Source organism: Callospermophilus lateralis, chromosome 16 (assembly GCF_048772815.1).
Source record: "Callospermophilus lateralis isolate mCalLat2 chromosome 16, mCalLat2.hap1, whole genome shotgun sequence".
NCBI lineage: Eukaryota > Metazoa > Chordata > Mammalia > Rodentia > Sciuridae > Callospermophilus > Callospermophilus lateralis.
Window position 1 is genome coordinate 55,037,373 of NC_135320.1, and position 19,451 is coordinate 55,056,823.

A 19,451-nucleotide genomic window follows, 5' to 3' on the forward strand; every position below is an offset into this window, starting at 1 on the left:
AGAACAATACTCACAGATAAATGAGAGATAGTATTTAATGGTCACTTGCTGAAAAATAGCCTCTGTTTCAACTCCTGAAACTCTGCCAATTAAATATTCACGTGTTTTAAGCCAGGCGCAGCAGCACACAACTGTAATCCCAGTGGCTCTGGAGGCTGAGGCAGGAGGAACATGAGTTCAAAGCCAGCCTCAGCAAAGGCGAAGTGCTACTTCATGAGACAGTAGCGAAGCAACTCAGTGAGACCCTGTCTCTAAATTTAATACAAAATAGAGCTGAGGATGTGGCTCAGTGGTTAAGTGCCCCTGAGTTCAATCCCCGGAACCCTAAAAGAAAAACCACCACCAAAAAAAAATTCATATGTTTTAATAATTAAAAAAAAATGAGAGAATAACTCATTTTTAATTTAGTATGAAACAGAAAATAAGGATAAAAAATACTACCATTTGCTGAGTTCTTACTGGCAGATACCAGGTACTATGGTAGATGTTTTACATGTATTATCAAATTCATCCCTCCCAATTATGAAAAAAATAATATCATCATCATCAAAAGATGGGGAAACAGAATCAGATACCAGTAACTAGCAAATTCAAAATTCAAAGACTTTCTGATTCCAAAAATCACGGTCTTCACACTACATCATTTCCATGGAAGAAAAAAAATAAAAAGTCATAGGCAGATCTGGGATGTTTCCTAACATTGGGAACCTATGCAAAATCACTTTTAAACTTACAATCTTTCAAAACAAGTGAAAAAATGGCAAGTAGTAAACCAACTATTTAAACAAAATGAATTTGATCCTGTCTCCTGTTTCTTTAGCCCCTCCGAAGTACTCTCATTTAATTTTATACTCAAAGTCACTTTTGGATAGGGGTGTGTGTGTATATGTATCTTCCTTGAAAAGGCATTTATATGCATACTTCCTTAAAAACTAACATAGAATTCAGTGGTAGATATTCTATTATCAAATAAGCAATACCATCACTCCTTTCTAAGGACTCCTCAGCACTGCAAAAGAAAAGCTGGGAACTCCATTTCCCAGAATCTCCTTCCCTGAATGGTTCCTAGTTAAATATCTGCCAGTGAGAAAAACATGCATGAAAGCTGAATGCAAAAATAAAAAAATAATTATTTTCTAGATGTGTTTGTATCAAATACACTGGCAGACATAAGATGCACAGTGGCTTACTGTTGAGCTTCTGATATTCATCAACTGTACAAACTAATTGCCAATTAGTGAAATTTCTGTCATTTCATAATTACTTATTTCTAATGTAATATACTATAATCAGAAAATATGACCTGGAAAAATACCTATATATAAAATTTGTCATTTTTTTTCAGTCTACAACATACCGCCAAAAAGGAAAAATGCAATGTGGAGATAGATAGATCCTCACATTAATTTACATATGTTTATATATACATATACACACATACAGACATATATATGCATATATACACACATATAAATGTAATATATATAATCCATCTTACAGGCAATAACATTAAATATCGCTGTATCTTCTTTTCCTATTATATCTGTCCAATTCAGGAAGAAATACACTAAAATATCCTATACAATTATAGTTTTATTAGATCCTCCTGATATTACTAATAGCTTTTCTATCATAAGTTTAGCTGCTGTGTTATGTGACACAAAAGTTTTGTTATAAATTGTCCTTGATTTCATTACCTAATGTCCCTTTTTATTTAGCAGGAATCATTTAAGTTATCTAATATAAATTTTGACACTCCTTCTTTGTTTTTTATTCATGCATACCTCTCTTAAGTGATTTTTACAGGAAATATCTTCTTATTTCCATTTTTTGTTTTACATGGAGCTCAGAACATAAAGCTAGCTAGGTTTTACATTTTTAATTTTCCAACAGTTTATCCTTTAGCAAACTGTTACAATGAGAATTAACATTCAGTGAAAATACACTAATTTTTTCCTTACGTCTTATGTTTAGTTTATATTTTTCCCTTTATTTCCTTTTCCTAGTTCTTGCTAATTTAAGCAGATATTCATACTGTTTTGTACCTTTTATTATTTTACAGGCTTTCTTACATTTTATCATGCCATTAAATACTACCCACTTTTCTCTATGCTTAAAATGCAATATGTTAGCTAGGCACAGTGGCACATGCCTGTAATCCCAGCTACTCAGGAGGCTGTGGCAGGAGGATCACAAGCTCAAGGCCAGTCTCAGCAACTTAGGGAGGCTCTCAACAACTTAGCAAGAGTCTGTCTCAAATATATATATTTTTTTTAATCTTAAAGGGTTGGGGATGTAGCTCAATGGTAATGTGCACCTGGGTTCAATCCCCAGTATAATAAAAAATACTGTATGTTTCTCTACTATTATTTTGAAATCATGCTAATTATTCCTCCGCATACACATACTGATTCTTCATCAAGACACTCAATTCATGGTCTGAGGTTGTGGCTCAGTGGTAGAGCACTTGCTTCGCATGTGTGAGGCACTGGGTTTGATCCTCACTACCACATAAAAATGAATAAATGAAATAAAGGTATTGTGTACAACTACAATGGAAAACATTTTTTTAAAAAGACACTCCATTCTTATCTACGATTTACCTTTTCCCAAATAAATGGGCCTAACTGTGCCAAAGAGTTGGACCAATGTCACTTGCCTAACAAAGTCAAAATTGTTCAAGCATATTAATGATCATGCCTATGAGATGAACTAATAAATCTTTTTGGAAATCACTTAAAAGCACACTTCTAGCTTTTCACACACTCACACACACACACACACACACACACGAACAGCTTCTCTGAAAGATACTATTACATGGTCTAACACAATCTGATCTTTAAAATTCCATATTAATTGCCAGATTTACTTGTTATACATAGTCAATTCAAACAATATACTCTACTTGAAAGATTAATATAGTTTTTATAACAGTTATATAATTATCTAAATATTACTTTCATATTTTTTATACTTACCCTTCTCCAAGCTTCTCTAATACATCAAAAACTTCTTCAGGCTGCTTAGTCAAACTGTCTTCACTTAGCTTTTTTAGCTTACTGAAAAGAAAAAAAAAAAGAATTGTTTTCCTTAAGACCTTTTAAAATATTTTTTGTTTTTAAGAGGCAATATAATCAGATGGCTTAAAAATCAATAAATATAAAAAGGTATACAGTGAACATTCTCGTTCTACACTGTTTCTCGTGTACCTAGAAACATCCCAAAACATAATCTTTTTATTAGTTTTTATGAAACTTTCATATAAATATGAATATGTGTTTTTAATTCTACCCCTTTTGAACATACATACTATTTTGTTCTATTATTTCCACTTAACAATATAGCATCATGTGTCACTTAACAATGGAGATACATTCTGAGAAATGTATCACTAGGCAATTTCATCACAGTACGAAATTCATAGAGTGTCCTTATACAAACAGATAGCAGAGACTATTAAACATAGAGATCATTTAGTACATATAAATGGTATGACTTATTACTACTTGAGCCATGATGAATAAAACAACATCAGAAAATGATATAATCAAGAGACATGGTCAACAGGAGACATGAGGTTGCTGTCAGTATAATATGGCATACAGTTTTACGCTAAACTTCTTTTTATAAGTAGAAGTATTCTCTAAAATAATAGCCGGGCGCAGTGGTGCATGCCTATAATCCCAGGGGCTGTCTCTAAATAAAATACAAAACAGGGCTGGGGACGTGGCTCAGTGGTTGAGTGTCCCTGAGTTCAACCCCTGGTACCAAAAAAATAAAAAATAAAAAATAAATAAAATAATAAAAGTATAGTAAGTAAATACATAAACTGGTAACATAATCGTTTATTATCATTAACAAGTATTATATACTAAACATTTGTATGTTATTACATTTTTATACAGTTAGTGCACAATTTGTTTACTCAAGCATTGTCACAAACACGTGAATAATATGTTGTACTATGAGGTCACAGTGTCTATGATGTCACTAAGAAATAGAAATTTTTCATCTCTGTTATACTCCTGTGGAACTGCTGTGACATATACAGTATGTCACTGACTGACACATCATCATGCAGCACATTGACCTTACTGACAAACAAGCATATAAGCATAATCATAATAATAATTTCAAAATCATTATTATAATCTTATAGTAATTATTAAAATTGCTGATTACATCATATATTTTAATTGTAAGTTATATAAATATGTATATGTATAGTAGTCCCTCTCCATATCATATTGCTTTCCACAGCTTCAATTACCCAAGGTCAACAGGAATACAAACATGTTAAATGAAAAAGTCCAAAAATAATCAATTCATAAGTTCTGAATTACACACTACTCTCAGTAGCATGAAGAATTTCACCTCCAGACTGAAGCGAAGAATTTTCACTTCCAGACTATGAATCATCCCTTTGTCCAATGTACATATGCTATGTATGCTACCTGCCTATTAGTCACTGAGAGTCATCTTGGTGACAGAACAAAAGTATATGTTCAAATAAAAATTTATTTCTCAGGCTGGGATTATGGCTCAGTGGTAGAGCACTTGCCTAGCATGGAGGGCCCAGGTTCGATCCTCAGCACCACATAAAAATAAAGGCATTGTGTTGTGTCCATCTACACCTAAAAAATAAATATTTTTTTTAAAAAGTATTTCTCATAGTTCTGAAAGCTGGAAGTCCAAGATTAAGAGCCCAAAAGATTTGGTGTCTTGGGAGAGTATACTTTCAGATTCACAGAATGGCATCTTCTTGCTTCTTCCCAGGGTAGATGGAGGAGGCAAGGGAGCTTGTTGGAACCTCTTTTATAAGAGCACTAATTCCATTATGGGGATGATCAGGATCTAATCACCTCCTAATATCATCACCTTGAGGGTTAGGATTTCAACACACAAATTTAAGGAAAGACACATCTAGACTAAGTATCTTGTGTCTTCCTTTTTCTAGGCAGCTAATTGAGTGACTTGTCTAAGATTACACAGTTAATTTTTGCAGAGCCAAAATTCCAGCAGCCGTAATTTTCAATGCTATCTACCCATCAAATTAAACCTGTTTCATTAAGGCCTTCATCACTCCTCCTTATGTAAATTAGAATCATTCTTTTTCTGTTTTATACTGTGTCTGGACCATTTATAGTTATGACAATACCATCTTACTTATGGGGGGTTTCCTGTTTACTGTGTTTTTATCTCCTTGAGGATAAAAACTTATCATGGCTCATTACGGTTGCACTCATCACCAGCACTGAACATACTGCCTTGTATATTACTGCATTCAATAAACACTGATGAACTTGAAAACAAAAGTCTATGTTCAGCCTGGCGCATGCCTGTAATCACAGGGGCTAGGGAGGCCGAGGCAGAATAATCAAGAGTTCAAAGCCAGCTTCAGCAACTTAGCAAGGTCCTAAACAAGTCAGCAAGACCCTCTCAATAAAATATTTTTAAAAAGGGCTGTGGGTGTGGCTCATGATTGAAAAGGAAGAATCATAATGGACAATAGTGAAATTCAGAAGATAATCACAAACTATTTTGAAAATGTATACTCTAATGAAGATCTTGAAGACATCATCAAATTTCTAAAAACATATGACCACTGAATCAGGAGGATATACATAATCTAAACACAGCAATTTCAAGCAAAGAAATTGAAGATGCCATCAAAAGCCTACCAATCAAGAAAAGCTCAGGACCAAATGGATTCTCAGCCAAGTTCTACCAGACCTTCAAAAAGAACTAACACCAATACTCCTCAAATTATTCCATGAAATACAAGGAGGGAATCCTTCCAAACTCATTCTATGAAGCTAGTATCACCCTGATACCAAACAGACAAAGTCACATCAAGGAAATAAAACTTCAGACCAATATCCCTGATGAACATGGAAGCAAAAATTCTTAATAAAATATTGGCAAATCACATACAAAAACATATTTTAAAAAATAGTGTATATGATCAAGTGAGGTTCATCCAAAGGATGCAAAGTTGGTTCAACATATGGAAATCAATAAACATAGTCCATCATATCCATAGACTAAAGGACAAGATCACATGATTATCTCAATAAATGCAGAAAAAGCATTCAACAAAATACATCATCCACTCATGTTCAAAACGCTAGATGGTAGAAACAACTCAACACTGTAAGAGCTATATATGCTAAACCCAAGGACAACATCATTTTAAATTAAAGCACTTCCTCTAAAAACTGGAACAAGACAGGATGTCCTCTTTCACCACTTTCATTCAACATCTCCTTGGAATACTAGCCACAGCAATTATACAAAAGAAAGAAATTAAAGGGCTACAAATAGGAAAAGAAGAACTCAAACAAGCCCCATTTGTGGATGACATGATTCTCTATTTAGAAAACCCAAAAAATTCCACCTGAAAACTTTTAGAACTCATAAATTCAGCAAAGTAGCAGAATATAAAATTAACACCCATAAATCAAGTGCATTCATACACATCAGTCATTAAAAAAAAAAAAAAAAAATTAGGAAAACTACTCCATTCATGATAGCCTCAAAAAAAAAAAAAAAAAAAAACACTTGGGAATCAATCTAACAACAGAAGTGAAAGAAGACCTATACAATGAAACCTACAGAACACCAAAGAAAGAAACTGAAGAAGACCTTAAAAGATGGAAAGACCCATGTTCACGCATAGGCAGAATTAACATTGTCAAAATGGCCACACAATCAAAAGTGCTATACAGATTTAATGCAATTCCTATTAAAATCCCAATGACATTCTATGTAGAAAGAGAAAAAGCAGTCATGAAATTCATTTGGAAAAATAAAGAGACCCAGAGTAGCCAAAGGAAACTTTAGCAAGAAAAGTGCCAATAAACGGAAGGAAGTGGAGACTAAAATGCTAAGTGAAATAGGCCAATCCCAAAAAACTAATGACCTGGAATGCTCTCTCTGATATGTGGATGCTAACTCAAAATAAGGGAATGGGGGAGTCGGGGGAGTGGGGGGAGTTCACTGAATTAGACAAAGAAATAGGAAAGATAATAGAATGAATCAGACACAACTTTCCTATGTTCATATCTGAATACATGACCAGTGTAACTCCATATCATGTACAACCACAAAAATGGAAAATTTCACTCCATGAATGTATATCACAATACATTCTACTATCATATAACTAAAAAGAACAAATAATTAAAAAAAAAAAAAAAAAAAAAAAAAACCAAGAACACATGGAAGCCAGTACTGTGGTAAATATGTGAATCCAAGCTATTCAGTAGGGTCCCAAGTTCAAGGCCAGCCTGCGCAATTCAGCAAGACCCTGTCTTAAAAGAAAATGGAAGAAGGACTAGGGATGTAGCTCAGAGAGCACTTTGTCTAGCATGCACAGATCCTGGATTTAATACCCAGTACAGGAAAAAAAAGAAAAAGAAAACCACATAGAACATTCTCCAAATTAAAACCACAGGTTAAACCAAAAAACAGTTTAAGATGACTCTAATTATACAAAGTATCATCACCATGGAATGAAACCAGAACAATACCAGCAAGAAACAGAAAAATCCACAAATATCTAAAACGGATACAACTCAATCTTAATCTCTTAAACAACCAACAAGGAGAAAATCACTAAGATTTAAGAAAAATCTCAATACAAATAAAAATGAAAACACATCATACCTAAGCTTATGAGATGGAGCTAAAGCAGTACAAAGAGGAAATGTTATAGCAATAAACACATGAAAAATGAATAAACAAACTTACTTTAAAAATTAAATTTAATAAGAAAAAGGGAAGGTAATAATGAAGATGAAAGGAGATATAAATGAAATAGAAAACAGAAAAAAATAAATTCAACCAAGAGTTAGTTTTTTGTTTAAAAAAAAAAAAAATTAACCCACCCCTAGTGAGACTAAGAAAAAAAAAAACAGAAAACTCAAATAACTAAATTGGGAGCAATACAACTAATTGCACGCGGGAAAGGATAATATTAAGAACTATCCGGGCTGGGCACGGTGGGGCACACCTGTAATCCCAGCAGCTTGGGAGGCTGTGACAGGAGAATCACAGGTTCAAAGCCAGCCTTAGCAATGGCAAAATGCTAAGTAACTCTGTGAAACCCTGTCTCTAAATAAAATACAAAATAGGGCTGGGATGTGGTTCAATGGTTGAGTGCTCCCAAGTTCAATTCCCAGTACCAAAAAAAATTAAAAATTTTTAAAAAGAACTATCCATCAACAAATTAGATAACCTAGAAGAATTGGATAAATTCCTAGAAATATACAATCTACCAAGACTAAATCATGTAATCATGAAGGAAAAAAAATTATATGAAAAGTCCTGTAATTATTAAAGAGGTTGAAACAGTAATCAAAAACTTTCAACAAAGCCCCAAAAGAGTTATATTCACTGGAGAATTCTATTGAAAATTTTAAGGAAAATTAACATCAGTCCTCCTCAAATTTTTCCTAAGAATTCAAGAGAAGGAAAGATTTCCATATTCAATTTGTGAAGACAGCATTATTCTGACACTAAGACTGGACAAGGACTCAAAATCACTGTTATACATACACTAACATGGCTAAAATTAAAGACCAATTCTCAGCAAGGATATGGAAGTAGAAGATCTCTTATATGTGGCTGCTGGAAATGCAAAAGTAAATAGCTACTCTAGAGAAGTGTTAGCATTTTTTCTAAAGTTATACAACCCAAGATTTCCACTCCTAGGTGTTTATACAAGGAAAACAAAAATACATCTTAACCAAAGACACAAATATTCACAGGACCTTATTCCTAACAACTAAAAACTGAAAAGAAAAAAAAATCCAAAGTCCACCAACTGGTAAATGAATAAACAAACTATGATAAAATCATTACTGCTCATCAGAAGGAGCATTTGTTTTATGTATATTGTACCTCAATAAAATTAACTCTGCAAAAAAGTATCTAGACTTAGTGGTAAGGAAATTACTGGTGAGGGCAGCAAGAGCAATTTAGTGGAGCTGTGAAGGCGGAAACCAGACAGTAATTGTGGGAAGCAGTGATGTGGATCAAGGTGTCTGATAGCCTTATTGTTGTGGTGTACTTGCACTGGAATTCTCCCTGTGCAAAAGTACAGGGTTAACATTTGCCAGTTACTAAGCCAACGGCCCTGGGTCTCTCTGGGCAAACACCCAGGAATATCAGTTCTGACCTTGCAACTCAGATGCTGACTCCTTGGGATAGAAGATTCTGAGCATAGCATGATAACCCTAATGTCTCATCCATGCTATGACCTACAAGCCTGCCTGCTTTGCAGAAACTTTCTCATAACTAAACTTTTGATGATAAAACTGATATAAATAACATGTGGAGCCAGTCTGGGTCACTGTTCTCAATCAGAGTTCAGTATCCCACTTTTCTCTCTAAATGTTTGTGGGTTTTTCTTAATCCTCCATTGCCCCTCGCTGATAACAGGGCACCCAAACAAGGACCAGACACAGGGTAACTTCTCTTTGATGATTAGATGAGGGGACAATTCTGAAGAACACCGTCATTTGGGGAAAGAAGCACAGTACAGTCAGGTGTTAAACATGGAAGATATAGAATCCAAAGAAAGGGATCTCTGTGTTGCTTTGCTTAAATCAAGGAAGACACAGTTGTCACAGATTTTAAAATTTATTACTAAAACTAAGCCCTGGTTTCCTAAAGAAATATAGAGACATAGAAGAGACTTAGTAAAAAGCTGCATGATAGGTATACAGCTGAAGACACAAACAAGGCACCTGTGGCTACTTTTACTTTATGGTCTTTTGTGGGAGACTCTCTCAACCCATCTCATGAAAGTGTGATAGAGGAGATTGGGGTTGTGGTTCAGCGGTGGCCCGTTTGCCAGGCATGTGTGAGGCACTGGGTTTGATTCTCAGCACTGCATATAAAAAAATAAAGGTCTATCAACAACTGAAAAGAATATTAAGAAAAAAGAAAGTGTGATATGGCCGGCTTCTGACATGATTCCTGGCCTTAAAAACACCTATAATGATTATAAACTGTTAACAACAAGTCCGCTGCTGACAGCACCTATCCCTCCCCCACTGGAGCCCTTGCCTCCTTCGAGTAAACAGGAACTGAAGGCAGGGAGTCTAACCAGGACAAAATTAAAATTATGAGTATACAGATCAGCACTGTTGTCACTGCTGCAACAGTGTCTCCAGACAAAACATAAACTAGTTTAAGAGAATAATTTTACAAAAGAAGAAATAATTTTAACAACAGCCTTGGGGCTGGGATTGTCACTCAGTAGCAGAGTGCTTGCCTCGCATGTATGAGGTACTAGGTTCAATCCTCAGCACCACATAAAAATAAATTTAAGGTACTGTGTCCATCTACAACCAAAAACTATATTTTTTAAAAAATATAGTTGCTTCTTAGTTTCTTTAGATCTCTTATCTCTCCTAGACTTAAGATGTAAATTACACAGCTTTCAAGATTACAAGAATTATAGAAAAATCAGTTAAGACAAAAGGAGAAAAATTTTCCCCTTTAAATTCAAGCCACTTCAGCTTGGCTACTGATCTTGTTTACCTCTCGTATTCTGCCACACCACTTTCCTAACAAATTCCTCCCTAAATGCTACAGCAAAGAAAAAAACAGAATGAACTGACTCTAAACTAAGTTAAAAGTGCACTTTGATTTGATAAAGGTGTTCTACATGATCTTTTATTAAAGTGTTGTGGTCTGTAATTTTTTCTAGAACTCCTGTTTTTTAAAATTCTCTATTTTTGAGTTCATGGTTTTATGGTGAATTCACATTTAATCTTGTACTCCTAAATCAATGCATTTTTCTGATCCATGTTTATACTTTGTCTTTGTTCAGAGACCAATTTTTCTAGGGTTACCTTTGAAATACAATAAAAAAATTCATTTTACTAAATCCTAAAAAGGACATAGACATGGTGATATTGGGGGTAGATCTGATAGCCATCAAGGACAAATGTTAGCAGTTTGAACCTTTGATTTCAGTGATTATCCTGGCATTTCCAACTGTACAGGCCTGCCCTATATTTAAGTCATAATATAAAACTCTGATGAGCTCTGTATTAATTTCAAACAGGTTAAATCTAATAAAGACTTAAATAACATCTATAACATTGTCTTCTACCTACTTTTTTAACAAAAAGTTATAAAATCTTTGTTTCCTGTTTGTGTATGTGTGCACACCTGTGTATTATGTCATTGAGTCTACATATGTGCTTCAGTCTATATATCATGTACATGGTATCAAAATTGGCATATAAATGAGCACTCATAAATTAAAATTTAAATAAGAAATGGATCCAAATATTTTTTGGTTTATGTGGTTTAAAAAAAAAGTTCAGTTTGGATTGGGTAAATAGATAAAAAATAAAGATGTCTTTAAAATTACTAATTCATGTTTTTCTACATGGTTAGACAATAAAGTGTTGGTTTCTATAAAATGCCTAAGATGTAACATCGATTACTTTTAGGATTTTTCTTTAGCAAAAAAGAAATGACTAGCACTGTTAACTATATAGATTTTCATCTTGGCTTATGTAGTTAAAAATAAGTAAATTAGATTCAGCACAAATGAGATTTTCATTTTCTTTGTTTCTGTGTCTTCACCAAAAACAAGGTTGTTAAGAGTTAAGATTCAGGCTGGGGATGTGGCTCAGTGACAGAGTGCTTTCCTAGCACATGTGAGGCACTGGGTTCAATCCTTATCACCACATAAAAATAAATAAAATAAAGGCATTCTCCAAAAAAAATTTTTTAAAAAGAGTTAAGATTCTATCAGGTTTGATTTGTATATTAAGAGTATAAAAGGATTAGTTGGGCTAATCCACATGCCTGGCAGTGACTTTTGCTAATTTTTCTGGCCAAGTAAAAAACTATACATCCAGTCACTTCCAACTACTTAGCCACTTAGCTACAGAGCTAGACCATCCTCCAGAAGTTAAAACTGATAATTCTCTGGCTTATACCAGGTCTTCTTTTCCACAGTTTTGTAATAAAATCATATTGATCACTAAACAGGTATCCCTCATAATCCTCAAGGCCAGGCCATTGTAGAGTGAGCTCACTTGTCCATTAAGTTACAATTACAAAAACAAAAAGGGGGAGATAGACCCCCACAAATTGTTTGAATCAAGCTCTGTTTTAAATTTTTTTAATTATAATGCTGAGGGCTGTGGTTGTGATTCAGTGGTAGAGTGCTTGCCTAGCAATTGCAAGGTCCTGGCTTCGATCCTCAGCACAAGAAAGAAAAGAAAGAAAGAAAGAAAAGTATTGTGTCCAACTGCAACTAAAAAAATAAACATTAAAAAAAATTGTAATGCTGAAGGTCACACTGTTACTGAGTGACACATGACTCTCACTGCAACAGGCCTGACAGTGATAATAAATATATAAAACCTATATAATAAACCTATGTAAAACATATATAATAAACATGTGGGTCCAGCTCTGGGTCACTGTTCTCAATCAGAGTTCAGTCTCCCATATGATCTTGCTTTTCTCTCTAAACGTTTATGTTTTCCTTAATTCCCCATCACCCCTTGCCAGTTTCTGAATTAACAGCAGCACAGGTCGTGGCAGGCAATGGCTTGGGACAGTGGATAAGTGAAGAAGTAGGGTTTATGAATCATTCTACAATTAAGGATTCTGGAAAGGATAGTAATTGTGCAGACATGCATTTGAGAAAGATTACAGCAAAACAAACAACAAACACCAAAAAAAAAAAAAAAAAAAACACCCCACACATGAAATGTTTGAGCAAGTTTAAATGATATTTGGGATGAATTAGTAAAATACAAGAAGGGTGAAGCTACAAGATGACAAAAGAGACAAGAGTAAACCCTGTCCCTGAGACAATGAATAAACATATGTCCAAAGCATATGTGATGAAACTGCTTTAACCTCAGAGTTGTTAAGAATACCTCTCAAGATTATAATTGTAGGAAAGGATAGGCAGAGTTACAGATAAGTCTATAGGTTGGTGGGAGCCAGCTGAGGGATTCTTTCATATATTGGTTTGTGTTTTTTTATGAAGTAAGAGAGTTATTTTATCTGTTGTAAGGAAGTTAAAAATCTCACATTTGAAGATATATGACTATATTTGAAAAGCCAGAGTATAGAGTTGAAAGGAAGGAAGGAAGGAAGGAAGACCTTAACCTCACAAAGGTTAGCAGGATTACTATATAGAAATGCAGACCTTGTTGAAGGTAAGAGACCACAATTATAAAATGACAACCTTTGAGATGGTGTACTTTCTTTACTGTTGATTCAAAATCCCAATGTAGGCAAAGAGAGTAATCTGTCCAGAGTTAGAACTTTACCAGGAAGGTGCTACAGAAGAACAATGAGATAAGAAAGTTAAAAATATTGAAAAAAGAATGGTTGAACAATAACATCAGTCAGAGACAGAAATAAAAATATGGGGTGAGGGTGGAGACTGGGGTCACAGCGCAGTGGGAGAGCATTTGCCTAGTATGTGTGAGGCACTGGGTTCAATTCTCAATACCTCATATAAATAAATAAAATAAAGGTCCATTGGCAACTGTGTGAGTGAGTGTGTGTGTGTGAGAGAGAGAGAGAGAGAGAGAGAGAGAGAGAGAGAGAGAGAGAGTGTGTGTGTGTGTTATTTTTTTTTAAAGGGAGGAGGCTAATGAGCAGGGAGAAAGAATGAAGTGCAAAGATATTATGTACCAGAAAAAGAGCACAGTCCTATCAGAATTAAAAAGCCATCTCTTAAACTTTCAAAAAACAAAAATTGACAATTGTGCCTCAGAAATCAAAAACGTTTCATGTCCTTCAAACTTAAAAAAAAAAAAAAAACTCAAGTTGAACCACAGTTATGGAGGCAGCATTATTATTAACAATTCTCTTTAATATTAAGTGAAAAGTAACCTAATCACTACATACTTCCTCAGGAGTTATAAAGTTTGCTTCAAAGAAAGCTCATACTCTGGCTTACTTTAAACAAACAAATCATAGGTTCCCCCAAATTTTATCCAGTAAATACAATGAATATTTTCTATTAGTCCACAGATCTTATTTTCTCAGTATGTAAAATAATTGATATGTCAATTGCCTATTTAACTTAGTCAAAAAGAGTGTCTCTGGGGCATTTATCAAGTGAAAACACATGACTTATTTTGGTAAACAATTCATGTTTTATGTCATTGTGTCTTTATTTCCTTTTTCTCTTTGTGGTGTTTAAATGATCTCTTCAGTTACAGTTTAATTTAAAATAATTTTTGTATTGTCTACTTTTAAAAATCTTTGTAGTTCAAAAAATTCTCATAATTAAAAGTAGTCTAGAGATTCAAGATGGGGAGCTAGGGTAAGGCTGCATTCCTAGTCTCTCTGTGACCTGAGATTCAAGTAGGATTACTGCAACTCTGCAAGGTGGGTCAAAGAGAGATTGCACTAAAACTCAATACTGGACAGTCAGAGTGTCTTGGACACTCAGAAATTTGGGTACATTAAACAAAGAAGAAAGAATATATTGAACCCAAGCCTGTTGCAGCAGCACTGGTAGCGGCACTGGCTCAGCACAGAAAAAGGAAAAACACAGAGAAATACAACAAACAAATAGATTTAGTACAGAGATCCCGAGATCAGAAGAGCTGCATGCCCTTAGCTGATCCAGAGGCTGCACTGTACACTGGGCATAAAGAGTGCCCCATTTTCCCAACTGGCTATGGAGAGCTGAAGTGGGGGCCATCCTGAGGTGGCCATGCTGCAGCTGCTGCTATGGAAGCTAAGATCCAAGCAAAGATTTTACACAATCCTCATATGTATCTGCCACAGGACCTAGGGTATACTCAGAAGAATGAGAGTAACAGGCACAGAGAACATATACCCAGGTAGGTTTAAGTTGGAAAAGCAAAACAGAGCCTAACTCACTTTCCCCTGAGCCTGGTGGCTCAAAAGACCAGCTGAAGCAGGTTGAGAATCTGAACAGGAGTATGAATACACTCAGGGTCTAAGACCAAGAAGCCTGGAAAGGCTGTGTTCATGGGCAGGAGAGGTGATGAAGTACTGGCTCCCCTGCCTCACGAATAGAATCCTATGGAGGGCTCCTGAAATCCAAATTCCCAGAAGAGATCTGCAATTGCCAGTCCCTAGGGTGTGTTGATCTAATCTCTCCAGATCAATCAGAACCCAACAAAGCCCCTGAAGCCTAATTAGACCCAGCACCACTATCAGAACTCCACTCACAGATCCTAATTAGAATAAGTTATAATCCATGTATACATGTCAAAATGCACTCTTCTGTCATGTATATCTACAAAGACCACACACACACACACAAAAAAAGAACTCCACTCACAGAATTCTGCAGCACCCCAAAATAAGAATACATTGGCCTGAACTGTGCAGGGAAAACTTCAGCTGACAGTACTTCCCATCTCATCCTACCTTTACTGGAAAGAAGGAAAGCTGAGAATTTTTGAACTCCAACTGGCAACTTGGTGAGCAACACAAAAAGAGGGAGGGTTTAATAACCCTCAGCCCTTGCTCTCTCACTCATTACATAACTCAAGAAAAAACAGAAAGACAGTCACACAGACAGTGATTATCTATTCTCATTGACTATTTTGACAACCCATGTGTAAACAATTCCTTTTCATTAAGAATTATTTCTTTCTTTTTTTCTTTTATTTTTATTGTTTTTGTGTGTGCGTTTATTGTGCTGACTGATGAATGAACAGATATACATATATTTGTTTCTCTTTATCATTTTAAATGTTCATATTTTTAAAATGTAGCTATTTTTCCTTGCCTTTTGAAAGTTAGGGCTTTTGATTAGCATATTTTGGTTTTGTTTTTTGCACTGTTTTTCATTTATCTATTTCTCTTTCTCTCTTTTCCTCTGCTAACAGTCAAATTCTAGGTTCTTTCACTTTGTTACTTCTTTCTTGTCTTTTCTTATGACCATCAGATCCTACATCTCTTCTGAATTCTCTCAGTTCACTTTTTGAAACTGGAAACTCTTTTCTACCTTCCTATCACTTTTCTATTAATTATGTTCTTACCATCTTTTAGCATTAATTGGCTTATATAACACTGGTCCCCACCATTAATAGTGTTGCAGTTATTACTGCTGTGGAAGCCATAGTTGACAGCTGATGTTTGCTTTAATGTCAGATATAGTTCATGGTTACTTTTTGTGTTTGCTGATGGCAACTGCTGACCCTACCATTTCTGAGTTTTGTAGCAGTTAACACTGTGAATGTCACAGTAGGAACCAAGTATTTAATGTTGTATATTATTTGCATTGATGTTACTGTTTGTTTCTCCCTATTCTGTGAGGTACTATGAGGACACTGTAAGTTCACAGGGTAGAAACTCTGAACTAAACTCAACCAAAAAACAGTACACCTTGCTCCAAACACAAATTAATGACAATCTTCAGCTATACTTTAATACAAAGAATAGAAGAGACAAAAAATCCAAATTAACTACCAGCCCCAAGTTAAAACAGCTGGGACCGGGGTCCCTGGTCCCACCTATCGACATTCATTGCTATAGCAAAAACAGAGAAATAACACAGAAGCAGTAAACACCACACCTATGATGGGATCTCCATCCATACTGTTGTGTGTGTCGGAGACTCCCCGCTAAAGTTAAGTCTCTGACTAGCAAGAAGAACATCATGTAATCCCTTACCCCCCCTCTCTGAAGAGCGCCAAGCTGAAGAGCGCCAAATTCAAAAGTGTTCTCAACCAATCCCCATGGGACACAGTGTCCAAGTGTCCGCTCGCCCTTTCCTGAGCCACCCTGCCAATCAGCACCCATTCTTGAGTCCACCCTGCCAATCAGCACCCACCACATCGCCTACCCAACTCTTCTTAAGCCAAAGTGCTCTCTGCCCTCTCCATCTTCTTTCCCTCCTCTCTCTGCTCTCTTTCTCTATTCTCTGCCCTCCTCCTCTCCTCTCTCTGCCTCTCCTTTTCTTCCCCTTCAGGCAGTCCCCCAATAAAATCTCTTGGTTGAATCTCCATCTTGGGTGAGTCACTCACCTTTTACATATCACTCTAGAACATTTCAGCCATTAAATACTATGCCCTAAAAAGGCCCACACATAAGAGTGGAAGAGAATCTCTTCCAACATATGCATAAAACCCAACACATGAATACAAGAAATATGAAAAAGAAAGCTAACACAACAATTTCTAAAGGCCATAATTCACCAGCAAATGACCCCCAAAAATATTAAATAAGGAATTCAAAAAATAATGATCAACAAATTATAAGAGAACACAAAAAAAAACTGAAGGAATTCAGTTAGTACAGAATATGAATGATAAATTCAATAAGGAGATAGAAATATTAAAAAAGAACCAAACAAATATTGGAAATGAAAGAAACAATAAATCAAAATAAAGATTCAGTTTAAAGTCTAATAGAGTAGACCATGCTAAAGACAGAATCTCAGAGCTAGAAGACAAAGTGATCAGCCTTGAACATTGACAGTATTAAGGAAAAAAAAAAAAGTAACCATGATAATAATATACAAGAATTCTGGGAAAACATGAAAAGACCGAATTTAAGAATCTCTGGAACTGATGAAATGGATAAACTCCTTATGGAAATAATAACAGATGATTTTCCCAACCTTCAGAGTGAAAGGAACATCCAGACACAGGAGGCATTCAGAACCCCAAATAGACAAGATCAAAAAAGAACCTCTCCATGACACATTATAATTAAAATGCCTAACATACAAAAGGATAGATTTTTAAAAGCCTCAAGAGAAAAAAACATCAAGTCACACTTAGAGGCAAGCCAATCAGAGTCTTCTGATTTCTCAAAACAAACTCTACTAGCCACAAGGGCTTGGAAAAATGTGTTTCAAAAACTAAAAGAAAATAACTGTCAAGTAAGACTGCTGTAACCAGCAAAGCTATCATTCAAAAATTGAAGATGAAATAGAAACCTTCCAAGATAAGCAAAACCTAAAAGAATTCATGACTACTAAGCAGCACTACAGAACTTAAACAAATATTGCACACAGAAGAAATAAAAAGCAAACCTCAGAGCTCACAAAAAAAAATCTCATTTGAATATTACCTAAGCAAATGAAAAATAGCACCAAATTAAACACAATATGTAAATCAAAATGGCATTTCTCCATAATAACACTGAAAGTAAATGATCTCAACTCTCCAATTAAAAGACACAGACTGGCAGAATGGATTAAAATGTAACACCCAACTATATGCTGTTTGCAAGAAATACACCTTACAGGCAAAGACAGTCACAGGCTAAAAGTGAAAAGATGGACATTAATATACTATGCAAATGGAGCCTGAAAACAAGCAGGAATAGCTCGTATCTAACAAAGCATATTTCACACCAAAATTAATAAGAGACAAAGAAGGTTCCTTCATATTGGTGAAGGAAATAATCCAAGAATAATAAATATTTATGCCCCAAATGCGCATAAACTAATCACATAAAAGAGAAAGTACTCAAAGGAAGTCCCAGATAGACCCCCGTACAAAACTGGTTTCAACACACCTCTCTCATTATTAGATAAGTCACACAGACATAAACTCAGTAAAGACTCTTTGGACCTCAAAAATACTATAAAGCATTTATATGGACCTAACAGACATCAATAGAATATTTCATCCAACAACAGGGAATACATTTTCTTCTCAGAGGCACATGGTGGAACCTTATCCAAAATAGACAATATTTTTTGCCACAAAGCAACTCTTAGCAAACACTAAAAAAAAAAGATAGAATTCCTTGCATCTTACCAGATCAGAATGAAATGAAATTAGAAATCAACACCAAAAAAACCTACCAAAACTATTTTATAAACACACAGAAATTGAACAATACTCTTTTGAATGATGAATGGGCGAGAGAAGAAATCAAGGGAGAAATTTAAAAATTCTTTGACCCAAATATGAACAGTGATACAACATACCAGAACCACTGGGACAGTACTGAAGGTAGTTCTAAGAGGAAAGTTTATAGAGATGAGTGGCTATATAAGAAAATCAGATCCCAAATGAAAACCTACTCATGAAATCTCAAGACCCTTAAGAAAGAAGTACAGGGGCTGGGGATGTGGCTCAAGTGGTAGCGCGCTCGCCTAGCATGCGTGAGGCACTGGGTTCAATTCTCCGCACCACATAAAAATAAAATGAAGATATTTGTCCACCTAAAATTAAAAATAAATATTTTTTAAAAAGAAGAAGTACAAGCCAATTCCAAAACCAGTAGAAGGAAGGAAAGAATTAAGATCAGAAGCAGAATCAATAAATTTAAGAATTTAAAAAAAATACAAGGGATTGATGAAACAAAGATTAGATTATTTGAAAAGATAAACACTATTGATAAGCCCTTGACCAAACAAATAAAAAGAAAAAGGGAGAAAAACTAAAATAATTAGAGATGAAAGAGGAGAAATCGTCACAGACATCTAAGAAATTCAGCAG

The 19,451-nt window shown here is 35.1% G+C and overlaps 1 protein-coding gene across 1 annotated transcript in view; it reads right to left on the reverse strand.

Moving 5' to 3' along the window:
• The window catches only part of Stk3 (serine/threonine kinase 3), a 278,492-nt gene that overhangs the window by 244,951 nt on the left and 14,090 nt on the right, over window positions 1-19,451 (reverse strand). Inside the window, exon 2 of the mRNA XM_076836036.2 lies at window positions 2,982-3,062. Coding sequence (XP_076692151.1) covers window positions 2,982-3,062 — 81 coding nt within the window. The remainder of the gene's footprint in view (window positions 1-2,981; window positions 3,063-19,451) is intronic.